Raw genomic sequence first — 19,194 nt, forward strand, 5'->3', positions numbered from 1 at the left:
AGCGCAGGGTCAGACACTGAACGCACCACACTCACTGAGCGCAGGGTGAGACACTGAACGCACCACACTCTCACTGAGCGCAGGGTGAGACACTGAACAGGAAAAAAAGCTGAAAATAAGGAAGAAATGCACCCTGGGAGTCGTAGTCCTCCAGAAGCTTTGACGTCAGACTGTTTAATGAAACCGTCCTGAGTTTGATCTGTGTGTGTTCCAGGTGCTGACAGCAGGAGGCAGCAGTGATCACATCGACGTGTTCACCAACCTGTCCTACAGAGCCTTCTCACTCAGCTTCTGACACACACACGCACACACACACACACACGCACACACACACACACACACACACAGTGCTGACATGTATGAGTGTTTGTGTGTATTTTTACTGTTGTTAGAAACTCACGTCACAGCTTTTGTATCATGCAGTCTGAAAATAATAAAATATTTTTGTCTCATTTTATAAAACAACTGTCGTCTTCTTCATCTTCTTCTTCTTCTTCTCTTGTTATAAAAACCTGATTCAAGCTATGAACTCTGGGGGATGTAAACCGGAGCTACGCTACGCTTGAGCTGCTGAATGAAGCAGTGTAGTGCCGTGTACGCGGAGAAACGTGCGCAGTGATGTAATCTGCTCAGCCGTGAATCCAAATCCAACAAAACCGTTCTGCTTGTATTCCCACATGTCCACTACACCTATTTCAGGAAAGTATTCTGTGTATAAATGTCGACGAAATATGTATCGGTCCCAAAACGCCATTAAACAAGACAGCGTTACCTAAGATGGCTGCCAACGTCTGAGCTAACAGCAGTTAGCATCTACGCCCGCCGTGTGTCCTACAACAGCAAACGACTCCTCGTTCCCTCCCCTCTGTCTTCAGCCAATCACACGCCAGCCTCCGGGTGACTGACGCTTCATGTTTTAAGTGTTGAAGCTGATGTCGTTTCTGTAGTTTTGTCAGTTTTTCCCTCTCAGCTCTTGTTTTTGATGTTTTATAGCACAAAGTTAGTTTAAATCAACAACTTTAATGAGTTTAATGCTCCGTCTCTTTCAGGCAGCTCATAACATTTTTACCACATTTCCTCAGTAACACGTGTTCAGTGTTTGTTTTCAGTCGTGTACGTTTTAGGATTGATTTTAAGATTTTAGTTTGCCTACAAATCCCTGAACGGCTCGCTCCAGTCTACCCTACTGACCTTTTAAAACCTTATGTCCCATCAAGGTCACTCAGGTCTGATCTTGGTTGTCCGAAGGTCAAAGCTGAAGCACAGAGGAGATCGTGCTTTTGCATCTGTGGCCCTCAAACTGTGGAAGGAGCTGCCTCGATGTTCGAGGCCCCACACTGCCTGTTTTTAAACCTCGCCTCAAAACACACTTTTATTCTTTGGCTTTTAATTCAGTGTGAGAGTGTCCCCTGTCTGTCCCCTGTCTGTCCCCTGTCTGTCTGAACTGGTCTTTGTGTTTTTACTGTGTTAGCCATTTCAGTTTTATTGTACAGCACTTTGGTCAGCTGTTGTTGTTTAAATGTGCTTTATAAATACATTTTGATTGATTGATATTGTTGCTAAGTTTGAACTTGGACCATGTCAGACTGTGTGATGTGGAGCCAGTGTGTTATCTGTGATCAGTGTTCAAACTCCTGTACATTAATGCTGTAGAGTATTTCTGACCGCTCAGGGAAACAATTCAGCTTCTAACCTTTGAGAAGAGCCCAACACAATGTCTTCAACAAAGGTATAGCTGGGACAGAAACAGAGACACTGAGTTGAGTTTTATTGAGTTTTATTCCTCGAAGCATCAGACAGAAGGTCGGCCTCAGCCCAGATTATCAAGGAAGCTTGAATTTCCCCCTCACAGATTCACCATCTGTGGACTGATGGTGATTTTTACGTTACAGCAGAAAGAAAGAGTGAAGTGGAGACTCTGCGGGCTGACGAGGAGGAGGAACTCTTCATCAGGTCGCAGCTCTCCGATGCAGGAAAGTTAAAGGTTGAGATTTGACTCCGCTTCCGGTCAGACAGACGTGTGATTGGTCTTAGATGGTCTCCTCGATGACCTTTGTGATGACGGTGGTGGTGGAGGAGGTGGTGGTGGAGGAGGAGCCGCCGGCTGACAGTAAGGTGGAGGAGGAGGAGGAGGAGAGTGAAGCTCTGCAGGAGAGAAGATACAGGAAGTTAGAAAGCCCACCTGAAACACTGATCATTGATGTCGCTGTGTTGAACTTGTCTGAAGTCACAATTCTGATTTCCCCAAAAAACAGTCGAAGTTTTGAAAAAAAAGATCAAATGATTTTTTCACTTTTGGCCCGAATCATCTTCAAACTGTAATTATCTTTGTGTTATCATCATTTGGACTGACGATGATAAAACGCTCTCAGTTTTAAAGAACTTGGGTTTGAAGGTTTTTTGTTTTTTATTTTTTAAATCCTTTTTACATTTTTTTTTTTTCATGTTTCGATTGTTTGGAGCTCTCAATGACTCGCTGCCTCGTCGCCGTCTTCGATGGTATAATGGCACCGACTGGAGAATTAGCTCCACCTGCTGTTCGTCTCCATCAGCCGATGAACTGTAGTTCATGTTTTAAACATCTGGTAAAAGTTTGCGCTCACATTTGGATGGAAACTGACGTGGTTTTGGTCCATTTTTATATATTTTGAAGCACTTTGAAATGTCTCACTGTGAATGTTTTGGAGCTTCAGAAACATCCCATAATATGTAACTTGTTGTCTGTTTCAACACTAGACAACATTACAAAAGATATGTTTAATCTTAAAAGACATGAAGAAGATGGAGTGGAGTATGTAAATCCTGCAGTTCTCCGTATCTTCATCCTCGTCAGTAACTCTAAACCACAGTGTCTCTTTTCAGTCTGACTGATCTGAACCAGCTTCGGTCGCTCTGAAGTCGTCGACTTTAAACTCTTGTGTTTTCTCACCCCTCTCCGTCCATCAGCCTCCTGTACTCGGCGATCTCCATCTCCAGTCTGGTCTTGATGTCCAGCAGCATCTGGTACTCCTGTCCCTGTCTCTCCAGGTCGGCCCTCAGCTGCACCAGCTGATCCTCCATCATGCTCACCTGCACAGGTACGCAGTGAGTCAGAGCTGATGCTAACTGTAGCTAACAGACTTTAACATGTTTCGGACCGTCTGAAGCGCTCACCTGCATCTGGTATCCGTTCAGCTGGTTGCCGTAGCGACTCTGGATTTCACTCAGTTGGGCTTCAAGAGACGCTTTCTGCAGGGAGACAGACGAGTCGTCTTTATCTTTATCATTTGTGAGGGCCAATCAGAAAGGAAGATTTTCTGCCACCGTGATGTCGTTAACTAGCGCTTTCTACCAGATTAAAAATAGTAAATTAAATAATACATTTTTGATTCAATAATCCAAATAGAAAACATAAATAAACTCACTTGAGTTACTAAAACGTCGTTATTGTTTCTAATCAATGCTTTAATGTGTTTCTACGCAGATGATGCTGTTTTATATCCCCCTGGTTCACTGGCCTCTCTCTGACTGGTCTTCTGTCTTTGATGCTTTGAAATCGTTCCTTCTTATTTATAAACATGTTTAAAATAAATATTCAACACTAAGCCCAAAAATTAAATATGAATTTAATGTGAATTAATAATATTATTGTTATCTCGATCTCCACGAGGGTCCCTGATTAAATAAGGTTATATTCATCTGCAACACATCGATTCTATGAAACAATAAAAACAATAATATAAAAACAAATATTCAGAAGTTGGCTAACATGCTAACAAAGTTAGCATTATAATCAGTTAGCACTGTGACCTCACCATGCTCATCTGTGACTGAAGCTCGATCTCCAGAGCCTGAAGCTGAGTCTTCACCTCCTTCACCTCCGAGGTCGTGCTCTTCAGCGTCATCTCTGTGGTCGCTACCTCCTTACTGAGCACCTCCGACTGAGAGCGGACAGAAAGAAGACAACGTCACCACAAAATACAAAACGTAGCGGTCTGTCTGTTCGTTGACAGAGAGGTTTCCCCCCTACCTTGGTCTGGTACCAGGTCTCCAGCTCTCGCTGGCTCTTGGCAGCGGCGGACTCGTATGTTTCTCTGATTTCAGCCAGAACCATGTTGAGGTCGGCCTGTGGAGCAGCGTCCACCTCCACGTTCACCTGACCGGTCATCTGAGCCCGCATGCTCAGCAGGTCCTGCAGGAGGAGGGAGGCCGAGGTCGGTCATTTTCTGCACTCAATCAATAAACTGTTTTTATGTTTTATTTTTTAACAGAGCTTAAAGCGCCTGAACAAAGTGTTTCAGAGGCCTCGGGTGTTGTGAAGGTGTGTTACCTCCTCGTGGTTGGCCTTCATGGACACCAGCTCCTCCCTCAGGCTGTCGATCTGCATGCTCAGGTCGGTCTTGCCCGCGGCCAGTTCTCCCATCAGCATCTTGAGCCCGGCGATGTCGGCCTCCACTGACTGACGCATCGACAGCTCATTCTCAAACCTGCACAGGAATTTATCAAAGGTCATTTAAAAGAAGCTACAGAGTCGGTTAAACTGAGAAACAACATGTTCAGAAACAATTTCAGGAAAGCAGCAAAGATTAAACATTCTGAAAATGTCCTGTTAAAAATGATGAATTTGAATTTTACAGCGTCTCTCTGATGAAACATTCGCACTTTTAAACTTCACCCTAAATTAAGTTAACATTTTATTTCACAGCTGACTGATCTCTTTACAGACATCAGCAGCGGGAGTGAAGCTGCTGCTGATCACATCTGCTGCAGACGGGAACGTTTCATCCAGCTGAGCATCACGTTCAGGTGATTCTTCAGCTGATTTAAAGGCTTCAGTTTAATTTCTCTCTTTACTTTTGTGTGATTTATAATTCTACTTTTATGTTACAGATCTTGAGGAAATAAAATAAAGAAATAAGAGTTACTGACTTGACTCTGAAGTCGTCCTGAGCCAGCTTGGCGTTGTCGATGCTCAGCAAGACTGTTCCTTTGGCGAGGATGGCGTCCTGGATCTGCCAACACAGACCAACAGTTAACAGTTGATGATGATGATGAAGATGATGATGCCAGAGGATCGAATAGAAATCAACTCATCATGCAAACAGGTGTGATCAAATGAAATAAAAGACAAAATGGAGGTGAAGATAATGTAGAAGTGACAGATTCTGAGCGGCTGTGGAGACAATCTTTGGAACGTTATTAAAATTGTTATTATGGAAAATAAAATATAAAACATTGTATGAAGAAATTAATCATTTAGAAAAATATTAGAAAAATGTTTCTGGATTTTTGCAGCATCATCAGTAAATGTATCTTCTGCTATTAATCTCCTGCTGCCAATCAGATTTAAGATGTCAGGCCACACCCACATGACTCCGACCAATGACAGAGAGTTTTATGATCTAAAAATAATATTAGCATTTTAAAAAACGTATCAATTTTAAATGTCAAACTGTTCATATTGTCTGTTTATAGTGCTTCACCTGGATCCCTTCACACCTGGATCCCTTCGCACCTGGATCCCTTCGCACCTGGACCAGGTGCAGACCTGTTTTTACACAGACGGCCTCACTCTGCTTTGTTAGTGTCGTCTATGGAAGATGAAAGCTGCCACGGTTGTTACCATTTTTTTTTTTTTTTTGCCCGATGAATCAGATTATTCAGACATTTTTCCGCCCACGTGACTCAGCAATGATTCATTCGTCCAATAATTGTCTTAAGTGTATTTTCAAAAAGTCACAGAAGATCCACTTTTCAAACTTTTATTTATTTATTTATCTTTATTTTTATTGTTTAACTTCTGTCAAACTGCTTTTTTCAATTTGAACTCAAAACAGAAATATGGATGCTTTTTTTGCTAATAATTGATTTATTTATGATCGAGGTTTTGCTGATTATCTGTTGATCCAGGTTACATTTTTAAAGAAAAACAAGCCTTCAGGTTACTTTCTGAAAAGAGATGTGCAGCCTCACCGGATCACCTCTCTCAGGTGTGGTCCACCTGTTCCTACATGTCCGTCTGATCACCTGCAGCCCTGATTCTTCAACTTCATCCTTTAATGTTCAGCTGCTCCTGTTTAATGCTGTTTTTATATGGAAGCCACAAACGGCCATTATTGCAGTCATTATAATTTATCTTCAAGTTCACGACTTTATTCTCTCTGTTTTGTTTTTGCAGGATGTTTGTTTGATGGACTCCTGCTGCTGTTTGGACTTCCGTACTTATTGTTTCCTCAGCTGTAAATATTTAGTGGTCACATTTTGGAGTTTCTTAGTTAAAAAAAGATGTCTGTTGTTTCTTCGTCTGTTCTTTGACTTATTTTTTGTTAAGTACGGAAGTTGAGAGCTGCCATTGTTTACATCATCAGTTCATTTTCTCTTAATTTTAAGAAAAATGTCTTTTCTTTTTTGGCCCTATGTTCCTTTTTTTAGCGTTTGAATTGAAGTTATGAAAAATAAAAGACGACCTCCGGCTGCACTGGAGCTAACGCTGCACTGAACACCATTTCCCATGCTGCCCCTCTTCCTCACCTTGACCTGCAGGTCTGCGATGGTGACGAAGAAGGCGCTGTAGTCCCTGGTGGTGGGGCCGACCTTGCTCTCCACAAACTGCCTGATCTTCAGCTCCAGCTCGCCGTTGGCCTTCTCCAGCGCCGCCACCTTGGCCAGGTATGTGGCCAGACGGTCGTTCAGGTTCTGCATGGTGAACTTCTCGTTGCCGATGAGGCTGTCGTCCATTGATGCTCCTCCACCTCCGAAGCCTGCACCACCACCGAAGCCTGCACCACCTCCGAAACCTGCACCACCACCGAAGCCTGCACCACCACCGTAGCCGAAACCTGCACCGCCGCCGCCGCCGCCGCCGCCGCTGACAGAGAAGCTCTTGCTGGCCTGAGAGACCCGGACACCACCACCTCCTGCTCCTCCAGACATGCTGTAAGCGCTCATGCGGCCGCCACCACCGCCGAATGATGCTCGTCCTCCGCCGATGCCACCGGCACTGCCGCTCATCATTGAGCTCCGTGAGATAAACATTGTCATGCTGATGGGGTGAGGTGAGGAGGAGTTAGTTGGTCTGTCTGCTCCGGTGGAGAGAGAAGGAGGAGAGAAGTGAGGAGAGACGGGTCGGTGTGCTGCTTTTAAAGGAGCTCAGGTGGGGGCGGCTGCAGGTGATGGGCGGGGCTGACGGTCCACACCCCCCTCATGTGGAATGTACCTGAGTACAGTAACTGCATACTGTACTCAGGTACTGCTCAGAGTACGTGTACTTTACTTTTTATAGCATCTTATGTAACTTTAAAGTCCTGCAGCTCCTCGGAGACTCAGAACTGGTCCCGTCATGTTTCCTGCTCCAGCAAATATTTCTCAAATCAGATCAGTGAGCACCGGACTGCAGCGATCGGCTGGCAGCAGGTTTTAATCACTGAACAGTCGCAGCGTGTCAGTCGCTTCAGGACCAGATCGACCCATAAAACACTCGATCTGAAGGAGACCTCTCTGGTTCTGTTTGATTAGGTTCTGTTGGATCAGCTGGTTCACTTCATGTTTCTGAATTCATTTATTCACCCACATTTTCTTTCAGGCGCTTTAATCATCATTTTTATTCTTATGTATTATTTCTGATTGTTTCTCACTGCAGAGTCGGATCAGAACAGATTCACAGAAAAACTGACAGTACTTCTGTGTTTTGAGGATTTTGAACACAAACGTATATCATGAAGTATTTTGACGTTGCTGTATTGTTACTCAGTAGTGACAGAAGTACTCAGATATTTACTTATGAAGAAGTAGTAATACCAGAGTGTAGAAGTACTCTGTTACAAACCAAAGTCTGGTATTAAAATGTCACCTTGAAGCTAAAGTCTCATTTGAATCTCTTTATTTAAAGCTGGTGGTTAAATCTGTAAAAATACTTTCTGTGTCTCGTAACTAAAGTTATCACATGAAGTAGTGCAGTGAAAGGCTGAACTGAACCTGACCTCCAGTTACTTTCCTCCACAGTTACCAGAGTATCCGAGTACCTGTTCCCCTCCGGGCGGTGTGATGTCACTCGGTAGTTCTGGTTCTTGCTGGCGCTGCAGTTTGTCTCTCAGAGAGTGAAACGCCTCCCGGCACCGAGCGCTCACCTGTGTGACAGCAGCGTCCTCCTTCAGGTGTCCTGTGTGGGAAAACGCCCTCAGCAGAGAGAGAGAGAGTCGGATTGTTGTGTCGTCATGGTAACCTGCAGCTCAGCAGGTCTCAGGTGTGTGTGTGTGTGCGTGTGCGTGTGTGTGTGTGTGTGAACCATCTGAACTCACTGTACCATCGTCACTTACAGTCTCTGTTAACACAGTCAGTTTATCACCTGTTGGGTCGAAGCCCAGGTGAGACGAGGGGGCTGGTAACACAAGAAACAGGAAAATAAGACATAACTCGTTTCCCGGGTCGATACTGGCACCAGGATCGTGTCCAGAACTACATTCCTGTCCTGATCAGCGTTATAAGCAGTCGGTGTCCGATGTGCAGTATTGATTACTCCTGATCGTCCTCCGTTCACACGAGTTGACTCGACCTGCAGAGACGAGGAGGACGGACTCTGACCAGAACCTGAAGGTCGCTTCAAAAACAACTGCTGCTCTTTGCTAGTGATTCTTGACTAAAGCTAGCTACAGTTAGCTCAGTTAGCCATGCAGCTAGTGGCCTCAGAATCAATACTGTTACTGCTACTTAAATGATACTAATTACAGAGACGCCGTCTCTCCAGGGGAGCGTCGGGTTCTTGGTAAGAGTTGAGTACTGATGATTCTCCAGAACCAGGTCACATCGTACCTGCAGACGTTTCCAGCTGTGATCGCGGCCACGAAACAGATATTTCAGTATTTCCACGATGTTTTCCTCACGGTGTGTTCTGACTCGTTACATACAAAGTCCATGATAAGATGCAAATAGACTCAGATTCAGTCCAGGCAGCACGAATGACGTGAGTGAAGCAAAGACGCGTCATTGACGCGAGTTAAAGTATTGAACTCCAGCAAACATCTCCGCGTGTCTGAAGCCTGTCAGCACTGATGCTCATGCTGATGTCATGACGTTAACGTTGCTGATGTCCGGACACACTGAACGATAACACGTCTACTCTGCTGAGACAGGACGTGGAGGAAAGTGAGCGAGGAAGTCTGACTACCTGGTAAGTCATGGAAATATGTCTCAGCACAGCTCCGATCGGTCCGAATCCATTCAGAGAACAAACACATAAAAGTAGTTCACGTGTCGTCTGGCCGACAGACCTGACGCAGCATCGTGACGATCACAGAGAAACCTCTTTGTTCTGGTTCAGACCGATGCGGTGACACAGACTCATTCAGTCTACCTGCTGCTCACAGTTACTATTTACTGATCTGAACACACCTGTTAGGAAGCTGCCACTCAGTGGAGACAGATGGACGGACTGAGACCTGGACACCGGTCGGCCTCAGGTAGAGCTGGAAGCTGCCGTCATCCAGATGCTGAAGCTCACCAGCTGGTTTTGATTTGTGTTACACTGCTGCGATCAAACTCACGTGAGTAAAATATAGATGTGATATATTCTCCTCACGTCTGGTCTGAACCCTGAGCAGCTCACAGGCCCAGTGTGACGAGAGAGAAACAGAAGATTCAACCTGAACAAACTAAAGTTGTAACATGAAGAAGTTTAAACTGATCTGTGGTTTTCCAGAAATGACCACTCGGCAAAAACTGGAGGAGAGGCTGAGCAGCGGCACCGTATCTGGGTCGATCACTGTCGGTCTGCACGCATGAACCCGGACCACAGTGTGACAGGCTGAACCCGGCGAACACAGAACAGACGCCTGCGTGAGTCGGCTAGTAACGGATCAATGAAACTAAATAAACTGTTATTAACTTCTTGTGGCGAGTTGTGACAGGACGAACAGCTGACGGGGAAGTTGAGGAGCTCTACAGAAACACCTGTTCAGCAGGCTGACAGGTGAGTTTCATGGTCGTGACTGCATGAAGGAAAACACAGTTTATTTGTAAATGACTGAATTGTGGTTTGTTTCACAGCAGCTCAGATCTGTTGGACTCGGGTCGTAACATCAGCTCGACTCAAGTCTTAAAGAAAACTGAATGATTCTGTTTGTTTTATCACAAACACATTTTAATGTTGTAGCTTAACACACATTGTATAAAGTGTGTAGATTTATAGTGTAACACTAAAATATTTTCCTCTGAGATGTAAAAGTAGAAAGTGAACGACGTAAAAATGAGTCAGAATGTTTCTTTATTCAAAGTGTTGATGAAGTGTTGAGTCGTTCTCCTCCACATCTTCTGAACACAATCATCTTTGTTCACAGTTTTTTGGTTCGCAGCCAAAACAAAGAAACACAAAAGCTGCTCGACCGCCTCGAACATACATCATGACTGACGACGTGTTAAAGAGAGCTGCTGTCAGAGGACGGAGAGGTGAAGAGGTCGGACGCCACACGACTCTGAACATGAACACAGCTCGTTCATCAGAGTGTAAATATGCATCAAGTCTTTAATTAGACCTGCAGTAATGTGAATACATGTCTGAATGTGTGTTTTGGCTGTTTTCTTTCCTCCAGTCTGGAAGAAAAACAGCCCAAATCTGTAGAAACAGTCAGCAGGGTCGTCTCATCCTGCACTCAGCCCAACGAAAGAACGATGATGTTAAAAATAAGACTCGTCTTTCTTTCATCGTTTCAGGAACAAATGTTCAGGCCACGGGACGCTTCCCGGCTCTTCACACCAGGATGAAAATAACAAAGAAACAGGCCACGCCCTCCGACAGCCACGCTAACGCTAATGCTGAATTTACAAGAAGGAACAAATAAGTCAGAATCAGTCAGAGACAGAGTTTCACACAGTTTATAAAGTGTCTCCAACTCAACAACTCACTAAACTGACACATTTGTTAAGGGAGTCTGGGGACAAAGAAGTCGCCTATACTGGTTACTGTTTAGTGTGTTTGTAAAATGTGACATGTTTAGATCAATAAAATGTTTCTTCTTTCATAAATTGAGTGTAAATGGTGAAATCAGTGTAAACAGTGTGTTCAAACAGCTGCTAAATGTTGGCAGGTAAGACTTTAGCACTTTAGACACAGAAGCAGACAGGCTGGTACAGCCATGCTGCCACAAACTGACACTTTGTACAAGGAAACACACAACTGACTGTTTTCATTTAATGCTGAATTTACAAGAAGGAGACGATGATTCAGAGTCTGTCAGAGACTGAGTTTCACTACGTTAGAGAGTTTGTTTTAACTCAACAACTCTTAAATCACCACATTTGTTAAGGGAGTCTGGTGACTTCCTCTCCTTGTTGTTGACTGTAGCTGATGTTCTGACCCGTCATATGTTGCTGTTGAAGTTTGTGCCGTCTGCTGTGGAGAAAAACGTTCCCAAGTTGCTGTAAATGATTGTTAGTAACGATCAGACACGTTATCCTGCAAAGTACAGAAACATGAACATCTCATCATGAACTGTGAGGTCATCATGAAGATGACTCCAGACTGGAGTCTCATAGAGACGCTGGAACAGCTTCAGTTATTATCACTGGATCCACCTGATGAGGCGGCTGAGCTCTGAGATGATTTAAGTCTTTTAACATCGTCTCTGTTATCTGTTGGTTTATTGGACCGACCATGACGGACCAGAACAGCCTGTACAGCTGTTACTGTCTGCTCCGAGATGACTGGAGTCAGAAGAAGAGACTCTGACAGGAGACATCTTCAGTGATCACAGGTGGATCAGATGTCTTTATTATTTTACCACAGCTTTGTGTCCAGCTGTCGTTCACCTCTGTGTCTGTGACATGTGACTTCTTGGATGTTGCCGGTGTGGTTGTGGTCGCGGTGCGCTGCAGATGAAATGTGCAGCTCAGTGGGATCAATAAAGTTCTGACTCTGAGCTCTCGGCTGACTTTGATACCGACTCAAATAAAAACAGGTTTTTATTCAGATGTTTTCATTCCAACAAACAAACGTAACAAGTATCAATAAAAGATGTGGAGGTAAATGAAGCGCACGCTGATCCAACACTCAGGTCTTTGCTGTGCAGTGAACCAGCGGCGGTGTGACTCACAGCAGGTGTGTGTGCTGTTAGTGTGTGTGGAGGTTTAATGAATGGCCGCTATGTGAATCTGGCGCTGAGAGTTAATCTGTCGCCGGCAGCAGATTCAGTTCTGATGTGAGGAATGAAAACATGTGGATCTGATTGATGGGCAGTGATCTGCTGTCACGCAGCAGCTTCAGGCCTGCAGCACTGAACCATGGCAGTGATTTGTAGACTCGTGTCTCTGCACGCAGCTGCTCGACGCTCGTATGTGAGCGTCTGTACCTGCAGCTATACGCTGATGAACAAACTGCTGACTGTGTTTCGCTTCCACTAATAATCTCATCGCGTTGTTTTAATGACACCGAGGCGTTCAGCTCAGACTGAAGCTGCACAGATCTGTAGAACAGAGATGAGCAGGTTTGATTTCTGGTTTTATGAACGCAAAGAATTCATTTTTATCCAGTTTCAAACCCAAAATAAGTTCAAACAACAGTCAGAGCGTTCAGACTGCACAGACTGCACAGACTCCACAGGGTCAACAGACTCCACAGACTGCACAGACTCCACAGACTGCACAGGGTCAACAGACTCCACAGACTGCACAGACTCCACAGACTGCACAGGGTCAACAGACTCCACAGACTCCACAGGGTCAACAGACTCCACAGACTGCACAGACTGCACAGACTCCACAGACTCCACAGACTGCACAGACTCCACAGGGTCAACAGCTGAGAGTTTCACTAAATAAGCACAACTGGACCCACAAACATCAGCACAGAGAAGTCCATGAAATGCAGCTTTTTTCAAGATTCTGCATTTTAGATCAGAGATTAACCTCGTCATCATCTCCTCCCTCCATGCTGATGAAAGTCAGGTGAAGTTGAACATTTCTGGAGCTTCACAGTGAAAATGCTCCAAAACTCCATTAACACTTTGCTGAATTAGCTGTTAGCACTTCCTGTTAGCAGTGAACCTGTGGATGTTCAACTATCACTGGATCACTGTGATACTGGAGAAACTTAAAAACGTGATGTTTCTAAGGCAGGTTCTGCACATGTGAGGAGCGTCTTTGTTGAGGATCTTTTAAGCAGATCTGAAGCTTTTGTGGACGAGTCTTCACCCGACTTCCATCAGTCATCAGAGTCTGACTTTCTGGGTGAACTGCTCCTTTAAAGCAGACTTTGATAAAGGTGGTGGACGGACTGATGTGTGTTACAGTGTCTTCGTGTTAACTTGCTCTCTTCTTTATTTTAGCTGACTGTCAGAATGTCTCGCAGCACATTCAGGTCGCCTGTTGTTCAGGTGTTCAGCCTCTTGATTGATGATCGAGAGCAGCTAGAGGCGTTTCCCTCACAGCCAATCAGGGTGTGGCGAAGCCCTTAACTAGTAGCTTAGCAGAGGTGATGACTGACACACTCAGGTTTGTTTCTAACAGAGAGCTGGAAGACAACAGGTGTGACTCAAACTAAGATTTCTTGTTTTAAATGTAAGAAACATCCGATGTCTCCGTTCAGCTCGTCTGCTGCGACCACTGCAGAGCGAATAACATCTGGTCACATCAGTCTGATCTCAGGGCTGCTGGCACAGATGTGTCCACTCAAGTCTCAGATTTGATGACTTGCAGCTTAACTTGACAGAAATTAGAGACTCGACTTCGACCTGGAAGCTGAAGACTCGTGACTTGACTTGAGACATGATGACTCTGCTCATTTTATTATTTATTATCTTCAGTTTAGTTTTATAACTCAGAGCGAGCGTCTGTCTGCACAGTGACACTTCCACCGACCGACCGGCTGACTTCCTGTTTAGCGCCTGTTAACTTGAATAGCAATAAAACTGCGACAGTGAAAACAGACACTTCTCAGAACGTGCAGCTTCAAACTCTGGGTTCAGCGCTGCCTTGCTCAGGGGCTCTGCGATGCAGCAGACTGTGGTTGGATTACTTGTTTCTTTCCTCTGCTGACTTTCTGACCTCCTCGCTGCAGCCACGCCTCGACTCTGAATGAAGCTTAAGCTCTTTAAACCATCTGCCACTCAACTCCAACAATGAGCTCTGACTTCATGTTCTCAGCTGATCAGGGATCTGAACCATCGCTCAGATGGAAAATAAAAAACAGGCCTGAAGTCAGAGACGCAGATTTACAGGTGAAGCCCAGAACTGTGAGGCTGATCTGAACAGATCCGTCTGTGTCCCTGGTGACAGGGGACTCTGACAGGACAGGAAAGTGGGGACAGTTTTAAGGACACAAGCACATTTCAGGGACACGTTTGGAAATTCAGAGTATTTCTGATTAGTGAGGACGATTTGTGGGATGAAGGGACATTTTTTAAACAAGGGAACATTTTTTTAAGTGAGGACATTTCAGCAAAGTGGGGACATTTTAGGGACATTTTTGGAAAGTAAGGATGTTTTTGGAAAGTGGGGGACATTTCTGCAACTCTGGGACATTTTTGGGACATTTTTGGAAAGGGAGAATGTTTCTGGTTATTCAGGACATTTATGGGATATTTTGAGACAGTGTGGACACTTTTTGGACACGACGACATTTCAGGGACACGTTTGGAAAAGGGGAGAATATCTGTGATTAGTGAGGACATTGGTGGAGTATTAGAGGATGCAGCGAGGATGAAAATGGTAAAGTGGCCTGTCGATACATGTCCGCCTGTGTCAAACACCTCATCACAGGTAAGTTAATGATGTCACTGAGTGAATGACAGGTGAGCCGATTGTGTCTGTAGATGGAAGTGAATCCGAAAAAAGTCTTTGTAAAGTTGTAACTACAGTTTTTACTGTGAAAAAACAAGGCTGACCTGAAACAGCTGCTTTTAGAATGGAGTTTGGTTTGTGTGTAACTCCAAAAAGTCCATATTTTCTTTTCATTTGTGAGAAGGGACATTTCAGACCTGCCTTCATGTCTGACAGTCTGTGTGCCTGCGTTTGTACAGTCTGTGACACTGAGTTACATTATGTTGATTCAGTTTGCTTCACTACCTCCAGGAGAGAATTCGCCCTCAGCGGCGCCGTCACTTTATAACAACGAGCAGATTTATGAGTGTTTCGAGGGTCAACAGCGGTTATATAATGTGACAGCAGCCTGAGGCCGGGGAGAGGCCGAGGATTCATCAAACTGTAAATGTCACTTTCAGCTTTCACTGCTGCTGCTGGAGGTCATTAAACCGCTGGAGGACCAAACAACCAATCACTGCTCAGTATCACACCTGATGATTGTGACCTGACGAGCGCTGAGCGACATGTAGAATAAAAACTCCTCAGCTGTACCTGAGAATATTTCTGATGTGTGTAGATTGTGATGAATGTGTCACTCGCTCATTAAACATTTATAAAACCAGTTTTTATGTTTTTTAAATGAATTCAGCCGGAGGAGAAGCTGAGACTTAAATAAAGAGCAGTGTAGAGACACGAACAGCCTGAAGCCTCCGATCAGCCTCAGGCTGCACGTGTCAACACACTGCTCTTCACCTCATCGCTGCTGCTGCTGCTGCTGCTGCTGCTGCTGCTGGTGGTGGTGGTGGTGGTGCTGCTGCTGCTGCTGCTGCTGCTGCTGCTGACCTGGTGGTGCTGTTGGTGCTGGTGCTGCTGGTGGTGCTGCTGGTGCTGGTGCTGACCTGGTGGTGCTGTTGGTGCTGGTGCTGCTGCTGGTGGTGGTGGTGCTGTTGGTGCTGGTGCTGCTGGTGGTGCTGCTGGTGCTGGTGCTGACCTGGTGGTGCTGTTGGTGCTGCTGCTGCTGCTGCTGCTGCTGGTGGTGGTGGTGGTGGTGCTGGTGGTGGTGGTGGTGGTGCTGCTGACCTGGTGCTGCTGCTGCTGCTGCTGCTGCTGCTGCTGACCTGGTGGTGCTGTTGGTGCTGGTAATGCTGCTGGTGCTGCTGCTGGTGCTGGTGGTGGTGGTGGTGGTGGTGCTGCTGCTGGTGGTGGTGCTGCTGCTGCTGCTGCTGCTAACCTGGTGGTGCTGTTGGTGCTGGTAATGCTGCTGGTGCTGCTGGTGCTGGTGGTGGTGGTGGTGGTGCTGCTGCTGGTGGTGGTGCTGCTGCTGCTGCTGCTGCTGCTGCTGCTGCTGCTGCTGACCTGGTGGTGCTGTTGGTGCTGGTGCTGCTGCTGCTGCTGCTGCTGCTGCTGCTGACCTGGTGGTGCTGTTGGTGCTGGTGCTGCTGCTGGTGCTGCTGCTGACCTGGTGGTGCTGTTGGTGCTGGTGCTGCTGGTGCTGGTGCTGACCTGGTGGTGCTGTTGGTGCTGCTGCTGGTGCTGCTGCTGGTGGTGGTGGTGCTGCTGCTGCTGCTGCTGCTGCTGACCTGGTGGTGCTGTTGGTGCTGGTGCTGCTGGTGGTGCTGCTGGTGCTGGTGCTGACCTGGTGGTGCTGTTGGTGCTGGTGCTGCTGCTGGTGCTGCTGCTGCTGGTGCTGGTGCTGCTGGTGCTGGTAGTGGTGCTGCTGCTGGTGGTGGTGGTGCTGGTGCTGCTGCTGACCTGGTGCTGCTGCTGACCTGGTGCTGCTGCTGGTGCTGCTGGTGCTGCTGGTGCTGCTGCTGGTGCTGCTGCTGACCTGGTGCTGCTGGTGCTGCTGGTGCTGCTGCTGCTGCTGCTGGTGCTGGTGGTGCTGCTGCTGACCTGGTGCTGGTGGTGCTGCTGGTGCTGGTGCTGCTGCTGACCTGGTGGTGCTGCTGCTGGTGGTGAACTTTTGTTAAAGGACATTTTGTAACATCAAGACGTTCTTTAAAAGACAGAATGTTTGTGGGACAGTTCTGTGAACGTGAAGGTTTGAAGACGTCCTCACTTCTTCAACGGGCTGTTTGTGAGCTGAGCTTTGGTTTCTGACTGACTCACAGAAACTTCTTCACGTTAAATGTTTACAGCCTGGTTAGTTTCTGTTGGTTCTGTCTGGCTGCATTCATTCATTCATTCACCTGCACAGAGACAAACATCATAAACTCAATGTGAACACAATAAAACACGACAGTTAACTGAATCTGTCTCGTAAAACTAAAGACAGTTCAGGTGTTTGATGACGAGCAGAGACTTTGTCACACATCTGAACATTAAAAAGACTTTTTAAAGACGTCACTAAAGAAAAGTGGAGAAACATTTAAAATCATGAATCATAAACAACTTCTGCAAGTTTCCTCATTATTTGTTCTCGTGAGAAAACCAACAGAATCACATCGTGCTTATAATCCTGACGCCAACATGGATTAAAGAGACGACAAGAGACACTTCAACTCTCTAATGACGGCCAGAGGGGTCGACAGAGAATATCTGAGCTGTGCTGACTGAAGGAAACTAAATCTGTCCTGATCCGGGCCTGACGCAGCCGGGCCTGACGCAGCCTGCACAGCACCGACAGGGTTTCTACAAATTAAAACTTCAGCAGAGGTTAAAAAAAACAATGTGATGATTGTTTGAGGCCCAGCAGGGGGCAGCATTGTCACTCATCTGGGTTTAAAGGAGCTCCATTCAGAACTCCATTTAAATTCACACACATTTAAGATTCAACACTTCTGGACTTCAGTCTGAAACGTGCTGGATTATTTTCTGTAAGTGAACAGTTTGATATTTAACTCATCTTTTCTTCTGTTTGTATTGACTTCAGTACAGATGTGAGGTTTTATTGAGGCTAACTATTAGTACGTTTATCAGCTAGTGGATAATTAAATTAATTAGCTCTGATCATCATTAAAGTTTTTTTCCTGCAGCTGAACAAAAAGATTTTCTACTTTTCTTTGAATTGATTTGAATCAGCTGCTGCTGCTGCTGCTGCTGCTGACCTGGTGGTGCTGTTGGTGCTGGTGCTGCTGCTGACCTGGTGGTGCTGTTGGTGCTGCTGCTGCTGGTGCTGGTGCTGACCTGGTGGTGCTCCATTTTGTATTTTCTGGTTAATAACAATTAATCGTTAATCAGTTTAGTCGTTTGGCCCAAACTGTGGTCAGTGTTGACAGATGTTGTTCAGCAGCGTGGAGACAGAACCAGCTGATTAACTGATCATCAGAATAGTTGCTGATTAATCGTTCAGCTCTAATGAATAAATAATAATGTTTTGATGTAATAAAGATTCTGAATCGCTCCTCCAGCTGTCAACACGTCACAGCCTCATCCAGGTGATACGAAGACATGGTGACCACTCTGGACTGGACTCTGGACCGGATTCTGACTCTGGACCAGACTCTGGACCGGACTCTGACTCTGGACCGGACTCTTGACTGGACTCTGGCTCTGGACCGGTCTCTGACTCTGGACTGGACCAGACTCTGACTCTGGACTGGACCAGACTCTGACTCTGGACCAGACTCTGACTCTGGACCGGACTCTGACTCTGGACTGGACTGGACCACGGTCTGATTCTGACTCTGGACTGGACTGTCTCTGGACCAGACTCTGACTCTGGACCGGACTCTGACTCTGGACTGGACTGACTCTGGACCGGACTCTGACTCTGGACTGGACTGGCCCACGGTCTGATTCTGACTCTGGACTGGACTGACTCTGGACCGGACTCTGACTCTGGACCAGACTCTGACTCTGGACTGGACCAGACTCTGACTCTGGACCGGACTCTGACTCTGGACTGGACTGGACCACGGTCTGATTCTGACTCTGGACTGGACTGTCTCTGGACCAGACTCTGACTCTGGACCAGACTCTGACTCTGGACTGGACTGGACCGTGGTCTGATTCTGACTCTGGACTGGACTGACTCTGGACCGGACTCTGACTCTGGACTGGACCAGACTCTGACTGTGGACTGGACTGGACCACGGTCTGATTCTGACTCTGGACTGGACTGTCTCTGGACCAGACTCTGACTCTGGACCGGACTCTGACTCTGGACCAGACTCTGACTCTGGACCGGACTCTGACTCTGGACTGGACCAGACTCTGACTGTGGACTGGACTGGACCACGGTCTGATTCTGACTCTGGACTGGACTGTCTCTGGACCGGACTCTGACTCTGGACTGGACCAGACTCTGACTCTGGACTGGACTGGACCGTGGTCTGATTCTGACTCTGGACTGGACTGACTCTGGACCTGACTCTGACTCTGGACTGGACCAGACTCTGACTGTGGACTGGACTGGACCGTGGTCTGATTCTGACTCTGGACTGGACTGACTCTGGACCGGACTCTGACTCTGGACTGGACCGGACT

General features: G+C 46.3%; 2 protein-coding genes and 1 long non-coding RNA gene across 4 annotated transcripts in view; 2 read left to right on the plus strand and 1 right to left on the minus strand.

Annotated features, from left to right (window-relative positions):
• Nucleotides 1-465, plus strand: part of thoc6 (THO complex 6) — a 34,274-nt gene extending 33,809 nt beyond the window's left edge. For both annotated transcript variants that reach the window (XM_084371496.1, XM_084371495.1), the window contains one exon: nucleotides 215-465. In XM_084371496.1, coding sequence (XP_084227622.1) covers nucleotides 215-295 — 81 coding nt within the window. In that variant the 3' untranslated portion in view covers nucleotides 296-465. The remainder of the gene's footprint in view (nucleotides 1-214) is intronic.
• Nucleotides 466-1,760: 1,295 nt separating this feature from the next.
• LOC311268108 (keratin, type I cytoskeletal 13-like) lies at nucleotides 1,761-7,792 on the minus strand. The gene is made up of 8 exons (XM_084371494.1): nucleotides 6,511-7,792; nucleotides 4,909-4,991; nucleotides 4,310-4,466; nucleotides 4,010-4,171; nucleotides 3,795-3,920; nucleotides 3,154-3,228; nucleotides 2,930-3,069; nucleotides 1,761-2,145 (listed from the first exon to the last, which is right to left on the minus strand). The coding sequence occupies exons 1-8, from the start codon at nucleotides 7,018-7,020 to the stop codon at nucleotides 2,031-2,033; spliced, it is 1,368 nt and encodes a 455-aa protein (XP_084227620.1). The 5' UTR covers nucleotides 7,021-7,792; the 3' UTR covers nucleotides 1,761-2,030.
• A 2,015-nt stretch (nucleotides 7,793-9,807) lies between these two features.
• Nucleotides 9,808-11,190, plus strand: LOC311268110. Its single transcript, XR_014623933.1, has 3 exons — nucleotides 9,808-9,943; nucleotides 10,311-10,476; nucleotides 10,684-11,190. It is a non-coding gene; the product is annotated as an uncharacterized lncRNA (long non-coding RNA).
• The last annotated feature ends 8,004 nt before the right edge of the window (nucleotides 11,191-19,194 follow it).

Source organism: Pagrus pagrus, assembly GCF_965226575.1.
Source record: "Pagrus pagrus genome assembly, chromosome: 13".
In the NCBI taxonomy this organism is placed as follows: domain Eukaryota; kingdom Metazoa; phylum Chordata; class Actinopteri; order Spariformes; family Sparidae; genus Pagrus; species Pagrus pagrus.